This window comes from Dipodomys merriami, unplaced genomic scaffold (assembly GCF_024711535.1).
Source record: "Dipodomys merriami isolate MVZ:Mamm:240054 unplaced genomic scaffold, mDipMer1.0.p SCAF_8, whole genome shotgun sequence".
NCBI lineage: Eukaryota > Metazoa > Chordata > Mammalia > Rodentia > Heteromyidae > Dipodomys > Dipodomys merriami.
Genome location: NW_027206401.1, coordinates 19484922 through 19501818, shown reverse-complemented (window position 1 = coordinate 19501818; position 16897 = coordinate 19484922). Strand labels below are relative to the sequence as shown.

Below are 16897 nucleotides of genomic sequence, written 5' to 3'. Positions count from 1 at the left end.
CTTATTCTAATAAGAATGGTCCACTAAAAATTATGTTAGATTTGAGGACAAGGCAGATAAAGTTTAAGTTTTGGGAATATCCATTTGTTTCTATACCAATGAGCATGTTGTTGTTTTTAATCAACAGTGACTGTTAAGTTGTACTAAATACAAGTTTTAATTATCTGATTTTCCTTCTCAGATTTAATATGATTAATATGAGTAATGATTACATGATCAGGCAATATATCTAATACTGAATATACTTGCCTTACTATTAAAATAAACCCACTGGATTTAATATGATTAATATGAGTAATGATTACATGATCAGGCAATATATCTAATACTGAACATACTTGCCTTACTATTAAAATAAACCCACTGGATTCAGGAGTACTTGTCTTTTAATGAGCTGCTAAATTTCTTAGTGATTTATTTATGACTTGTTAAGTCAAAATTCACAAATGATACTGGCTAGCTATTTTTCTGCTTTGTACAATTTTTGCAGGCTCTAGCCTTAGTGTGAAACTAATTCATTAAGAAAAACTCCATCTTTTCTTTTTTTTTTCTTTACACTTAAAGTTTCAAGTGTTGGTTTTACCTGATAGGACTCCCTACCACAACCCTCACTGTGGGATCACTTTAAGGAAGAGTTTGTCCTGTAAGAGCAGAGTTGATATACTACATAAATTATAAAAGCAGTGTCAAGATTAACTATATCACTCCTATCTAACAAGAGACTACATGATATGATATATGATATGCATATACAAGGTGTATATGCATATGTGTGTGTATATATACATATATATACATGTATATATATATATACACATACATACAGAGAGAGAGAGAGAGAGAGAGAGAGAGAGAGAGAGAGAGAGAGAGAGAGAGAGAGAGAGAGAGAAAAGAGGGGGAAAAGAGAAAAGAGTATTCCAAATGTGTCTGAGTTAAATAACTGGCAGAAGAGTGTTGTACTTTACTGTGGAGGAGAAAACTATGATGACTAGTTATGTGTTTTTTAGAAGTGTGTGAATAGTGTATATTTGAATTTGGAAATGTTATCAGTGTGACATTTAAGTGGAAATGGACAAAGAACTGATAAACCTATGAGTTTGGGCCAGAGATGTAAACTTAGGAAACTTCAGGGAAAGCATGCCACTCATGAATCTGTTACAGGGAAGCAGAGGGTGAGACCTGAGTCCCAAAGTTCCACTAGCAGTAGAGATTTGGAAGAGAGTCCCAACAAATGACTGGGAGGCCATGTATAGATAGGAAGAAAAGTAGGATTTGCTGTGGTATCACAAAAATGATGTAAAATATCCTTAGAAACAAAGGTAATAAGTGATGTCACATACTGCTGAAAGGTTTAGAAGAATCCCAAGAACTATTAGATTTGGCAACATGAAGGTGATTGATGGACTTAACAAAAGTAGTTTCAGTAGTGAGCAGGAAATAAACGTTTGGAGGGGCTTCAAAAGAGATGGTGAGGAAAGGGCAGGAGACAGCAAGTCTAGACAGTTCTTTGGAGATATTTTATTATAAAGAGCAACTGAAAATGTGGTAGAAATCAGAGGAAGATGAAAGGTCAAAAGATGAAGATAAACAACATGTTTGTACAGTGACAGTTGTGATGCAATCAGGAGAGGGAGGGAGGGAAGGAGGGACAGGCAAAAAGAAAAAGAAGAAAGGAAGGAGGGGGAAAAGGAGAATGACGGAAGGAAGTTTAATATGAAGGTATAATATCAGATGATATTTAGTTAATAGAGAATAATATCCATTAAATACTATACATTTGTTACAAAGTAAGCAGATATGAACTTTATTCTGAAGCAAATTTCTTATCAAACTACCCTGAGATGACAGTCCTAGTGACTTAAAAATTTCTGACTCTACTTCATTCATCTTAGTTCTATATATTTAAGAGACTGGGAAAAACAAAAGTTACCTTTAAACATCATTAACAATATATCCCAAGGATTTCAAAGTGCTTTCAACCAACAGCAAATATTAACCTGATTATTATTATTATTATTATTTTTTGGTCAGTCATGGGCTGGGCACTATCCCTGAGCTCTTCAGTTCAAGGTGAGTGTAATACCATTTGAACCACAGCTCTGCTCCTGGTTTTCTGGTCGTTTATTGGAGATAAGAGTCTCACGGACTTTCCTACCTGGGCTGGCTTTGAACCATGACCTTCAGATCTCAGCCTCCTGAGTAGCTAGGATTACAGGCGTGAGCTACCAGCACCTGCCTTAACCTGGATTTTTAAGTCATAAAAGTAACAAAAAAAATTGACAACAAGGAAGTTAGGGTCAGGCAGTGATTGAGTGTTTTCAGGAGAGGAAAGGTATAGGAAGGCTAGGCGTGCAGACACGGAGCTGGAACCTGGGTCTCACAGGGCACCTACAGGGGCCCTCAACCACTGATCTGATTGCCTTGAGGAAAAAAGAAACAACATGTGGCCCAAGCAGAGCTTTCTATGATCCCACTTTCTAGGTCCTGGGCTAGCAGTCCCAGTGCTACCAAATCACACAGAGACACTTAATATGACCATGTGTCATTACTGGAATGTGCCCTGCCTCTTATATGATATAAAGGATTTGTACATGTGCGTTCACGTTTAACTGTCACCTGCTCACTTACCGCCTATATGACCCATATCTGAAGGAGGGCTGCTTGGAGGTGTGGATCCTTAGCAATTGTATTGAAAAGTAAATGGGTCCACAGAGACTTCACTTCTTACAGCTGAGCAAATGAGTAGTAGCTATGTGAGAATGTAAAAACTATGCTTTCATTTTTTTCCCCCAAAGGTCTTAGGAATTGTCACAAAAATGCAATGTATTACCAGGGAACTCTATAAGCTCAGATAGTAACGAACTTGTGCAATCATGTTGTACCTAGAAAATACCCCCAGTAGGCCAGCTGAAGAGCTGAGGGACAGCATCCAGGCCCAGAGTTCAAGACCCATTACTGCCAAAAAATAAATAAATAAAATACACACACACACACACACACACACACACACACACACACACACACACATATCCAGGCCCAGAGTTCAAGACCCATGACTGCCAAAAAAATAAATAAATAAAATACACACACACACACACACACACACACACACACACACACACACACACACACACACACACACACACACACACACACACACACACACACACACACACACACACACACACACACACACACACACACACACACACACACACACGGTCTCTGGGTCCTCTGTAAATTTTTCTTCCTCTTCTGAACTACAAGGTAACCCTGAAGTCTATCTGGATAAACCAAAAAATCTCACTATACAATTCTGGTTTCCGTTTTCCTTACCCATGCCAATAGAAAAAAAGAAGGCTAGAAGAAGTTATTTTGAAAATAGTTACTTACCCTATCTCAAGTGTATAACTATCTTCATACATTTTACCAACAGAATTAAACTACTATATAAATGAAATATCTGTGTATGTGTGTCTTCCTGTACTAGGGCTTAAACTCAGGTCTCGAGCTCTCTTGGATTTTTTGTTGAAAGCTGGCACTTTATGACTTGAGCCACACCCCCACTTCCAGCTTCCAGCCTTTTGGTGGTTAATGGGAATCAGCGTCTCATGGATTTTTTTTTTTTTTGCCCAGGCTTGCTTTGACCCACAATCCTCAGATATCTAAAAAAAATACTTTTATTATTTTTTTTTTGGGGGGGGGAATCCAGTCGTGGGGCCTGAACTCTGGACCTGGGTGCTGTCCCTCAGCTCTTCAGCTCAAGCCTAGCGCTCTACCACTTGAGCCACAGCGCCACTTCCAGCTTTTTTCTTTTTGCTTATGTGGTGCTGAGGAATCGAACCCAGGGCCTCAGGCATGCAAGGCAAGCGCTCTACCACTGAGTCATCTTCCCAGCCCAAGAAATATTTTTAAATAGAGGAAAAAAGGTTCTGTGATGAAAATTTAGGTTTCAAAGAAGAGAATGGGGAATTATTGATCAAAGAGCATGAAGCTTCAGATAGACAGTAGGAGTAAGTTTTGAGTTTGGATATAGTGACTATAGTGAATAATTTTCTTTGTCTCTTCTTTCCTTTTCCCTTTCTTGCTATTTTTCTTTGTGTGTGGTGCTAGGAATTTATTGCAGGTCCTTACTCATGGTAGATAAGCTCTGCACTGAGCTAAAGCTCTAGCCTACAGATACATCTCAAAATAACTAAGGGAATTTCAATTGAAAAATGATTTTAAAAGGTTCAAAAGATGGAATAGATACACCAATTACCTTGATATAATTGCTCTACATTGCATATGTATATTAAAACATCACACTGTAGCATACAATGTATAGTTATGATTTGTTAACTTAAACTAATATTAATTTTAAAAATTTCAGCCTAAAAAAAGAATCTGAGCCCAATGTTCATTTGAAGGGCAACTATTATCTTAACAAATTTTTATAAGTTTCCAACCAATAAAGCATTTATGTATTGATTTAATGCCATTAAAAGTTTTGATTAATTAAAAATGGTTTCTAACTCAAAGCCTGTTTATCAAATTTTATTTTAACTCGTATCAGTCCACATTCCTTAATAAAATGAAAATAATACTATGTAAATAAAAACCTTCATACATGTTCTTTCATATGCAAGTAGAACTGAGAAAATACATCTCCCATGCAATGTGTGCATCATTAAAGATGAAAAGGTAACCCCAATGCACATGACATCAGTAAGTGAATTGCCCAGTGCAATAATACTAAGTAAAAGCACTGCTGATATCAGATGTATATTAACATCCTGACCACTTGTGGAAAAGTGGCTTCTGCTGCTATACTTGAGAGTCTATTATGGCTTGAATGGGTTCATCCTCTGGAAGTCCATGTGTTGGAGGCCTGGTCTTCCGTGTGGGGCTATGAGAAGGTGCGAGGTCTATAAGACACCGAAGGTCATTCCCTAATCCTTCAGGGAATCTTTTGTGGGAGCCCTAGGGAGTTCTCAGGGGAGCACTGCTACACAAGTTTCATTGGATCCTGCCAGGCCTCTCATACCTCCGGTTTTGAGGTATGACTGCCCGTTCATAGTAACTAAAATGCAGGCTTTATCATGATGTTGCCAAGAGCTTCATAGCCTTACCTTCTGATCGTTTTCTGCATCCTCATCCTGATACTCGTCACCCACAGGGCTGGCACTGGCTGTGAAGGTGGGTCCCTGAGAGTAGTATTGAGAACTGCGGCAGCCATCCCGCCTCAGCTTATCACATTCTGCAGCGAGAGAGAGAGAGAGAGAGAGAGAGAGAGAGAGAGAGAGAGAGAGAGAGAGAGAGAGAGAGAGGAGGAGGAGGAGGAAGGGAGGGAGGGAGAACATTAGAACTCAGAATCTGTTGACTCCTCTAACTTTTCCAGTTACAATTTACTAGGCAAAATAGAATTTCACAATAGATATAATTTAAAAAGTGATTTAAAAAACTTAAGATGATCAAAGCACCTACCTACCACATTAATTCACTTTAAATAGACCATTTTCAGAGGTCACAACCCTTAAGTAGATATCATCATTAACTTTACTCACAAGAAATTGAAAGTTAGGGTAATTAAACAGTGATGTAATGTTATACAAACTAAGCAACAGAATAAGGATTTTAACACAGTGCTTAAAGTACTACTGCACTTTAATTTTTGACATGTAACGATAGTTATTCCACATTTAGAATAAAACAACAAACAACACACAAATAATTGCCATGCAATGCTGTCTCTTAGACACATCCACAGGAAAATCTCATGCAAGGTCAAGAATCACAATGTTCTCATTTTATTTTGTTATCAATGTGTGTGTGTGTGTGTGTGTGTGTGTGTGTGTGCGCGCGTGCGCGCACACGCACGGTGTTGGAGATACTGACCAGGTGCTGCCATTTCTCTGGGCTACACGCCAAGCCCTCAATTTAATGTAGTTACCAAACTGCCTATAAGCACAGTGTGGAATTTCATGTGAAGCTGGTGACAGCCTCAGAGAAGATGCCTGTCCACAGGAGATGTGTGGCATCAAGTAGAAGGTAATGGGGACACAGCAGGGGGCTGGGCCAGGGGCACATGGTCAAGGGAAACCACTGCACTGAGGACACTCATGGCCAGGTTAGAAAAATTTCTAAAGGCTTTTACAGCACCAGGAGCTTGCTTATTCCCAGCCACAATGAAGGTACTTGCTTGACCAAAAGGATTTGCCACAGGGTTTCTAAAAGATCTAGCTTTCTAAAATTGCACAAAATGTGCTTGGTTTTGGACTTTTTCTCTTTCATAGTTGTATAAAACCACTTTCCTAACAGCACAGAACTAAGATGGGCCGCCTTCACAGCTCCTGCTAACCTGGACCTTGGGAGTCTGCCTCACAGGAGACAATCACTTCAGTGGAGAGATAAAAATAGCAAGCCACCAGTTTTAAAACACAGGGAATAAAAACTTCCCATTCTCTTTTGCTCTCACAGTGGGAGTAGATAGGAAAAGTTCCTAGTTCAGAGTTACAAAGCAGATTTTTTTTTAATTCCCATGAAAATAGTCATGAGGGTTCATAAAAGTATCACATTAATTTAAAAAAATCTACATACAATCATAAACCAAAAAAAATTTACTTCAGTTACTTAGAGGCTAAGGAACTGTTTATCTGAGCTGCAACTACATGTAATATTGATTAAAAATAAAAATTATAAACAATTTCTGGCAGCCAGGTGCCATTATCCCATGCCTATAATCCTCGCTACCCAAGACATCTACAGATCACAGTTCAAAGCCAACCTAGACAGAAAAGTTCATGAGACTATAATCTCCAATTAATCACCAAAAAAGCTGGAAGTAGAGCTATGACAAGTAGTAGACTGCTATACTTGGGTGTAAAAAGTCAGGGATAGCACGTAGGCTGTGAGTTCAAGCCCTAGGACACACACACACACACACACACACACACACACACACACACACACACACACACACACACACACACACACACACACACCTCATAGCTTCACATATCACACACACACACACACACACACACACACACACACACACACACACACACACACACACACACACCTCATAGCTTCACATATCATATTTTAACGTAATAGAAATCAAGTCATTAACTTTCCTATAGTCCTAGAAGTATGCTAGTTCACCAAGTCTACAAAACTGAAATCTCTGAAGGACTGGGCAAACCTCACACAAGGCAACATATGTTACTTGCCCATGTATGGGCACAGTGTTTTCAAATATCTGATACATAAAACAAAATGAGACAAAAGCCAGTCCTTTTTTTATACTAAGTCATTTTGATTGTGTGTGTGTTAGAACTCAGGGTCTCTCACTCTCCTTGGCTTCTTTAGTCAAGGCTGGTGCTCTACCAATTGAGCCATGGCTCTACTTCTAGTTTTTTGCTGGTTAACTGGTGAAAAGAATGTCAGACTTTTCTGTCCATGCTAGCTTAGCAGATCTCAGCCTTCTAGTAGCTCAGATTGTAGGCATGAGCCATCAGTGCCAGCTTAAAACTAAGTCCTCTCATTATTTAAAATCATTTTTTGCCTCATTAATAAAGCCTGAAATTATAAAACAATATTCTTCAAATATTATTTTTAAATATTTGTTATATGAATTAAATAACATGTAAAACTGTGTTTGAAAAAGATTTCTTCTCCCAGAAAATAGACTACAGTCTTTATCAACATTCCTAAGGGTGACAGTAGTTCTCATATTCTGGTCAGAAAGAGACAAGAATATTAAAAACAGCCCAAATTCATTATCATGGGTTAAATCGTACATGAGAATGTTTAAACTGCAGTATAACACAGTAGTGTAACAAAAGAAAAATATGGTGCTGGGATAAGACTAAACTACATAGTATACATTTGTGGCCGATGGACAGTTTTTTTACTCCTTTCAATTTTCTAAAACCTAGTAAACGCATCATATTCCATTGTCAGTTATCCAAAATTTAGGGGAAATCTAGGAAAATTCCCTCATCGAATTCCAACAGATCTCAGTTTCTAAAACTGTGGCTTTATTCATTAAAAAAACCAGTTTATTGTCTGCAAAATGAGACATGAGTGGGAACAGGCCAGCATGAATAAACAAAAATTCTTTAAACACTGCATAGGGAGGAACTATAAAGAAGCCCAATTTAAAGTCAGGTTATGCCAATAACTTTAGGCTAGAAATAAGATCCTCAGTGTAATAGAAGATGTGTGTTTAACATATACTCTTCTCACAATAGAAATTTTGAATAAAACTGTGCTATTGTTCTTACAGTACTACCTAGAGAAAGGTATCACTGTCTGCTGAGGCGTCTGGTTTCCTAACCACAAATTTTCCCCTCCTTCCTTTAGGGCAGTGAGGTACCAATGAATGGGCAAACATTTCTTGGTAAACCAAAGTTTTAAATATAGAAGAAAAAGAATAAGATTATAGAACATGATGGTCATCTAACCACTTCATGAATTTAATTTAGAAATGCTAAAATAATCTTCTACAAGAAGCTTTCATGTGCCGGGCACCAGTGGCTCACACCTGTAATCCTAACTACTCAGGAGGCTGAGATCTGAGGGATTGTGGTTCAAAGCCAGCCCGGGCAAGAAAGTCCGTGAGACTCTTGTCTCCAATAAACAAATAGAAAACCAGAAGTGATGCTGTGGCTCAAGTGGTAGAGCACTAGCATTGAGCTCAGGGACAGCACCCAGGCCCAGAGCTCAAGCCCCATGATCAACGACAAAAAAGTTAAAAAAAAGAAAAAACAGCTTTTAAGAGTGATTTCCAAAAGAATTTTCTCTATAGGAAATCCTTACTGAATTTCCTTTTTATGTGATTGTTCCTATATTTACTAAGTCAGTCACAATGAGCTAGAATATACAGCTATAACAAGTTATTCTGAAATCTCAGTAGCAGAAAATAAATCCTTCCTTTCACATTCACTCATCTAGCCAGAGTTTGAAGGGTCTTTGCTCACCTAAAAATCAGGCAGATGTATGTTCCACCTCGCCCTCAATAATACTGTTTCAGTCTCCCAAATACAAGGACATGGGGCTTTTAGTTCAAGCAGAAAGGAAAGAAAGTAGGAAGGGAGGAAAGAAGGAAGGTGAGAGGGAGGAAGGAACTGATTAACTGCTGTAAGTTGTAGAACCATATGGCCCCTAGTTGTTCTGAGGATAACAGCATGAAGATAATTCCATTGCTTATGATGGAAAAACAGCCCTCCTCCACTTCTCTCTCTAAAGTTGGTATTGTTCGATCTTATCTCCTCCAAAACTTGTGTTGAAATTTCACTGCCATTGTGACAGTAACAGTAAATGGGATTTAAAAAAATTTTTTTGGTCAGTCATGGGACTTGAACTTTGGGCCTGGGATCTATCCCTCAGCTCCTCAGCTCAAGGCTAGCTAGTGCTCTACCACTTGAGCCACAGCACCCCTTCCTGCTTATGTGATGCTGAGGAATCAAACCCAGGGCCTCATGCATGCAAGGCAAGAGTAGATGGGATTTTTAAGAAATGTTTAAGTCATGAGGTTTCACCCTCACAACCAGACTGGCCCATTATCATAGGAGCAGGCACACTATGGCACTGTCCTCTCTGTATCCTTCTATCACATTATGATGCAGCAAGGAGACCTTTGTCAGATGCTGGTCCCTTGATCTTGGACTTTCAGTCTCCAGAATCAAGACCTAACAGGGCTAAGAATGTGGCTTAGTGCTAGAATGCTTGTCTAGCATTCATAAAGCCCTGGGTTTGATTTCTTAGTACCAAATAAGCAGGAAAAGCCATAAGTGGCATTGTGGTTCAAATGATAGCGTTAGCCTTGAGCAAAAGAAGCTTAGGGACAGTGCCCAGGTCCTGAGTTCAAGCGCCAGGACTGGAAAAACAACAACAACAACAAAAAGATCCTAATAGGTTTCTGTTCATCATAAATTATGCCAAACTGCCAAGTTCCATTATGTCAGTACAAAATAGACTAAGACAACCACACCTAACAATGCAGGAAATAGCACTAGGCTTCATCTACTCAATAAATCCACTTTGATGTTGCAGTGCTCTGATATTCTTTTCTAGATTTTAAGCTAGTTTTATTATGATATTTTTCTACATCTACGTTTTCTGTAATAGCAAAAAGTATTGTATATAATACATAATTTTAAATCCTTTTTTTTTTTTTGGTTGGTCATGGGGCCTGAACTCTGGGCCTGGGCGCTGTCCCTCAGCTCGTTAGCTCAAGGCTAGCGTTCTACCTCTTGAGCCACAGCACCACTTCTGGCTTTTTCTGCTTATGCAGTGTTGAGGAATTTAACCCAGGGCCTCATGCATGCAAGGCAAGCACTCTACCACTGCGCCACCTTCCCAGCCCCTTAAATATTCTTAAAGAATATTGGAGGGCTGGGGATATTGCTCATTCATAGAGTATATACTTAAGTCCTAGGTCTAATCCTCAGCATCAAAAAAAAAAAAATTCTCAGGGATAATGAAATTATTGTAACCAGATCTACCATTTTAAGGTTGTGGAAAAAAGCCAGCTGATTCTTTGTTCTGGAAGTTATTTTCTAATTTCTTAAAATTACATTAATTATGCACATTAGCATACAACATATATTACCATTTCAGCTTTCCAAACCATCTAATAGATGAGGGCAGTCCTGGCCTCTACTAGCCTTTGGGGAAACCACCAAACTTGTGAGCACCCCAAGTCAATACATTTCTTTAAGACAGTGTAAGCACAATGCCACTCCACTTCCCTCTTCCACCAGACCACCCTTATTGCACCAACCTTCTATGTTACCCTGAATTACTCTGTATCACAATGACATTCTAACTTTAAGGACTGGATTTGTGAAACAAGCACTGCTGTATTAAAGCCAGAACAACAGGTTAGTAGGCTGGCTTGTCATTTTTTAGGTCATGGGAATAGCTGTGTGTGGTGTCTGTGTGTCTGTGTGTCTGTGTGTGTGAATTCCTAGCACAGTTTGAAAGCACAATGCTGGTATTTCTCAACAGCTTAGTGTTCCAGGCATGCCATATTTCAAGATCTGAGTGTGGTTTAGTTTTAATTATAGTAAATCTTTCATAATCCTCCTTCTATAATCCAAGGTTATGGTACATTGAGAAAATTCCAGTTCCAAAGTTAATTATAAAAATAATTAATGGTCATGATATGATTGCTTCAGTGAAGGTACCCTATAAGCCAGTGTCTAAAACAATGTTTGTTTTTTCCAGATCACTTTTCTGTGTGTGTGTGTGTGTGTGCTCACACACATATGCACATACCAGTCCTGGGGCTTGAACTCTGGGCACTGTCCCTAAGCATCTTCTACTCAAGGTTAGGGCTCTAACACTTCAGTTACAGAATCACTTCTGTTTTTTTCTGAGTAGTTTAGTTTCTGAGATAAGATCTCAGCCTCCTGAGTAGCTAGGATTACAGGTGCCCTACAATAAATTGTCAATTTGGGGAGGGGGCGTTTATTTATTTATTTTTATTGTGAAAATACTGTATAGAGGGGTTACAATTACATAGGCAAGGTAATGAATACATTTCTTATCAAGCATTGTTGCCTCCTCCTTTGTTTCCCCTTACCATCTCCTCCCCCCGGGGGGGTCTGGTCATGGGGCATGAACTCTGGGCCTGGGCGCTGTCCCTCAGCTCAAGGCTAGCGCTTTACCACTTGAGCCACAGCACCACTTCCGACTTTTTTCTTTTTGCTTATGTGGTGTGCTGAGGAATCGAACCCAGGGCCTCATGCATGCAAGGCAAGCGCTCTACCACTGAGCCACTTTCCCAGCCCAGATTGTCAAATTTTTAAAGCCAGTACTACTGACATTTTCCTAAGTGCAAAGCCTTTCCCCTTCATTATGTGATTTGTACTTAACTGAACAAGAATGGAAAGAATTTTATCTGTTTTATGGATTATGAAATGCAGGTATAAAGTTTCTAGGAGATCATAGTTTCTAAACTTCTTTCCCAGCTATTTTCCATCAGATTATGAACAGCAGGATAGGGGCCAGTTCTTGTACATATTTTTGCCTTGGTCCAGGCCTAGGAATACATCAGACTATAAACATTTATGATTAGAAGGAAGTCAATTCCAATCCAACTGCTATACCAGGGATATAGCTAAAGAATCTAGTCTGAGCTTTCAAGTAAACACATAGGTAAAACTGACTGCACTTAAAAATTTTGTATATACTTATTCTTTTTTTTTTTTGTTTTGTTTTCTTTTTTTTTGTTTGTTTTTGGTCCGGTCGCGGAGCCTGAACTCTGGGCCTGGGCGCTATCCCTCAGCTCTTCAGCTCAGGACTAGCGCTCTACCACGTGAGCCACAGCGCCACTTCTGGCTTTTTTCTTTTTGCTTATGTGGTGCTGAGGAATCGAACCCAGGGCCTTAGGCATGCAAGGCAAGCGCTCTACCACTGAGCCACCTTCCCAGCCTCGAAAAAAAAAATCTGTATATACTTTATTTTCTTAATAAAAATTTATTATTTTCTTAAGGAAAATTAAACCAAACTATATTTTAAAATAGAAAGGGGATTTACCTTTCTACTTTATTAGTTTATTGGGTCTGGCAATACTGGATAAGAGATTTCTTATTGTAGTTAAGATTTGGCCTTGTCACTTATGTACAATTAATTTTCCAAATATGTATTTGGAAATAGCTTACACTAAGCAAAAGGGAAGAAATGTACATATCTCCCGATGTGGAAAAAATAGTTGTATTATCAAAGTTCATAGAACTTATAAACATTATAAACCATGATAATGACAATTTGCCTTATAAAGGTTAAAATGTGATAGTGACTTTAAGTATCACTATCTCACAATACTGTGAAATTTGTGACATTTATGTAATCACTTAATCTCAATACAAATATTAATATATATTTGGATATTCCATAAACTCTTCAAAGAAGTTTAAGTTCAGTTCATTTAGATTGTCTCCAAGAATCAATAAACTCAAATATAATTAGGAGACTATGGATATAGGAATGTTTACAAGTTACTCAGTTGTTTGGAGCTGAAAAGTTGAATGTTTTCCTAGATAATTTGACAATTTTAAGATCTTCTTAGAGGACTGATTGACTCTTCCTCCCTTCCCACTTTTATGAGTAAGAGATATTATAAAATTACACGAGGAGGCTTACAGTGACATAAAAGCACGTTATTATATACTAAGTACTAAGTTTAAATCTACCTCATAGTAAATGTGCCTATAAGCCCAGTTCTTCATTGCTATCACTTCAATAACACTTAGCACCCAATGCAACACAAAGCATCAAGGGATGAGACAAAATTCTTGGTTTAATGACTAAGCCCAGGTCTACAAAGCTAGAAGTGGTCAACAAGATACCATTTGAATAGAAGTGGGAGAGAAGTCTTCTCTGTCTGGAGAAGGTACCAAGTGAGTCCCCAAAGAAGATAAAAGAAATTGCCTACATATTCAATAATAAGAACGCTAATAGGTCCAAAGGGGAAAATAAGTTAGCCTATTACTTTTGTTATGATTCTAATAGCCTCTGCTTGCCAAGCCCACACCTAAACAGAAAGACAGGACAAATAATAATTTATCTGGACAGATCTAGATTAATGGAGAGGGCAGAATGCTGTTATCTGGCATGTACTTTCAGCTCCTATTTTTTCCTTTTGGGAAAAAAATTTTACTATTTGTGGAAGTGTTCCACATATCTAAATTTCCTTAAATGTTTAGAGGGCTCTTGCCTTTATTTGAACGTCCCATACCAGCTCTAATTGCACAAGAAGCTTTGTGATTCAGGCCACTATCATCTTTCACTGAATGACCTCTGTCTAATCTCTGACTTCTCCTAACTGAATTTTTTTGAGTGTAGGGGGATGACATTCTATGGACTGAATTCAAGGCCTAAACTGGCTACATAAACACTCTACCACTTGAGCTACATTCTCAGCTCTTTTCTTTCATTTGTTTTTCAGATACAGTGTAAAGCTTTTACCCTGGCAGGACTTGAACCTTAAGCCACCTACTTCCAACACCTGAGTAGGTGAGAATGTAAGCATGCACCTCCACACCCAGTTTTTTAACTCTGAACTTTTACCACTGGGCCGGATTGATCCATTTAATGATGATGAGTCAGTTTATATGATTTGAGTTCCACTCTTTCCAAGTGGCTTTCCATGTCCTGAAAGTAAAGGCCAAAGTCCTCCTACTGGTTTCTAAGCTCTAAATGACCTGACTCAGTGTGAAAGGCTGGGAGGTTCTCAGTGAATTCATTAAGTGAATGAAGGAATACCTGTATTCCTTCAACAGTATATTTTAAAAAGTATTATGATTGATGACAGAAGTGTTGGCTCCGTCATTTACTTTGTCATTGGAATTTATCCTTGGCCATATTTTCCATCTAAATTTACTAAGGGCACATGTCATGCCCACTTGGCTGGTAGTCTGTATCGTCAGTGTTTGAGTACACTGGGGTGGGACTGAGCTGATCAGCAATACAGAATGTAATGCCCTCCCATTACATTGACTTCCCCAATTCATGTAGTCAAGAAAAAAGAGGATGAAGAAAGACTCAGTAGGACAGGAGTAGAAACTGAAGACAATATTTAGTATTCAGTCAAGGTTGTCTACCACAGCAAATTTTGTCCTGGTAAAATTTCAGGAAGCTGACTTACGGTTTGGATATGAATTACATGAGTTTACTTAATGCAATGTTCATAGTTAGAGCTTGGGGGGGGGGGGCGGAGTGACTAGACTATGAGGGTTCTGACCTAATCAACAGAGTAATTCATTGGTGGATTAATAATTGCAGGAGCCACTGTGAATGAAAGAAACTGTGGAAGATGAAGCCTGACTGGAGGAGCTAGGTCACCAGGGGTGTACCTTTGAAGGCTATATCTAGTCCTCAGTCTCTTCTCCTGTCTCTGCCTTCTGCTTCTTACCATGAGATAAGCAACTCTGATCTTCTACCATTAGGTACTACCTCACCACAGGCCAGTAACAATGGAGCCAGTTAGGTATGGATTGAAATCCTGAAACAGTGAGTCAAGAGAAATCTTTCCCCCCTTAAGTTGTCTGTCTCAGGTATTTTGTCATAGCAACAGAAAACTAACACAGTAATCAAGTCCAGAATTAGAAGGCTAACTTCATCATGGTCAACTTGCCAAAGCTATCTGGACAGGCAGAATCAATGTCATAGAAAACAGGCATTTTCAGAAGCAAGTATTCGGATGTGTTCTGGGGAAGAGGGTAATGAGAGAGGAGGTGGTGGATGAGTTTCTTTGCCATCTATCTATCTACTTTACTTTCCCAACAGAGAAATGAAGAGAGGTTAGGGTTGGGAGGTAGAGGGTCACAGAAAGGAATAACCTACTAATTGCGGTCATCAACACAACCATGAAAATGGAAACAAGTGTGCTAATGTAGTAACATATACTGAAAAGCTGTCATTGAACCAATCACTCAGGTTAAACAATCTCAGTTATGTAAAAGGATTTTTTCTAAGCTACTTCAATAGCTCTATTCCTGGTTAGTTAATTCCTATTATGGGACACAAAAACATCCAAAAATACCTTACGAGTTAAATACCAATACTTAATTTATTGGATAAACAGTCATCTTTGTTTTTCACTACATACCCTGGAAAGAATCACTATTAAAATGCCATTCACAATTTACTAAACACCAACTTTTTAAAATTTCTCCTCTTCACATACCTAAATTAATTTAAGAAGACTGGCATCACTAAATCTGATTTAAATTAAGGCGGAAGCTTTTTGGTGCCCCATGGGTAATGTGTGTTAAGAGTTCAAGTTCTAGCTGAGCATCACCAAAGCGTAGCCAAGTTGGAAGTGATCTCATTTCACGTTACAATTACAAAGCTCTATGGCTGGCAGTGAGGAGCATCACCAAGGTTACTCAGTATCAAATAGCCTGCAGAGATTCTCTGCCAGCACCAGAGACTTTAGCTGTGCAGGGGAATGATAACAATTCTTATCCACAGGACCTTCAATGTGGCATTTTTATGCTGCATCCAATGAAACGAAGAGGCCACTCAAGTTACTTTATCAGAAGTGAAAATAGAATTGCTGAGACAGCAGACTGGCTATGGACACAAAAACAACACAGAAAGCTTTTGTCTAAACAATCCATAGTGCTTTGTTAAGACCTGGATCATCTGAATGACTGTCTTTGCCAGTCTATCTCTTGTGTGTTGCTATCATTTAAAAAAAAAAAAGGCAGAAAGCCTCTTTACCTATCTGCAAAAGCAATGGTTCTTATTCATTTCCCCTTTGCTTCTCTATTTGACTTCCCTCCCCCTTGTTAACTACCCTTAGGAAGCAGTTCTTTCAAGATGACCATATTTGGAGTAGCTTTCATAAACCAGGAGAAGTTAAATAGCCCTCTTTGTTTATAATTTCCATTCTGTAGTCTCACCTTTTTGTCTCTATTCTCTTTGGTCAATAGGGGATTTAATACCTTGTTTCATCAGGTTGGGCAACTTTCCTAAGGACAAAAATTCCAACTCTAATGAATACCAAACACACTCAAAAAAATAAGCCTTCAATTACATTATCATTTGCCTTTGAAAAGTCAGTCTAATTAGATTTACAAGCACTGAGCAGAGCAGCAAATGAAGTCATCCTTTTCATCAGAGGACTAACAAGACAGTGGAGCCACATTCCCACCAGCCTCTGAGAGTACCCAGTGAACAACCGCAACATAATCTAGCTCCATCTCAAAACTTGCTTCTTCAGCTCAGAGGCTACAACCTCTGATCCTCCTCCTAGGTCCCTTACTGCCTCTCAATTTCTTGATCACAGGTCATCAATGGCCACCTACTGATCAATTCCATTCAACTTGCCCTTCCCATTCATGATGAATGTGATCTCTGTTGGCATTCTATTTCCCCAACTGCTCTCTTGCTTTTA

At 38.8% G+C, this 16897-nt stretch overlaps 1 protein-coding gene across 5 annotated transcripts in view; it reads right to left on the bottom strand.

The window, feature by feature from the left end:
* The window catches only part of Nhsl1 (NHS like 1), a 222046-nt gene that overhangs the window by 28687 nt on the left and 176462 nt on the right, over nucleotides 1–16897 (bottom strand). For all 5 annotated transcript variants that reach the window (XM_070010588.1, XM_070010587.1, XM_070010589.1 and 2 more), the window contains exon 3: nucleotides 5112–5239. In XM_070010588.1, coding sequence (XP_069866689.1) covers nucleotides 5112–5239 — 128 coding nt within the window. The remainder of the gene's footprint in view (nucleotides 1–5111; nucleotides 5240–16897) is intronic.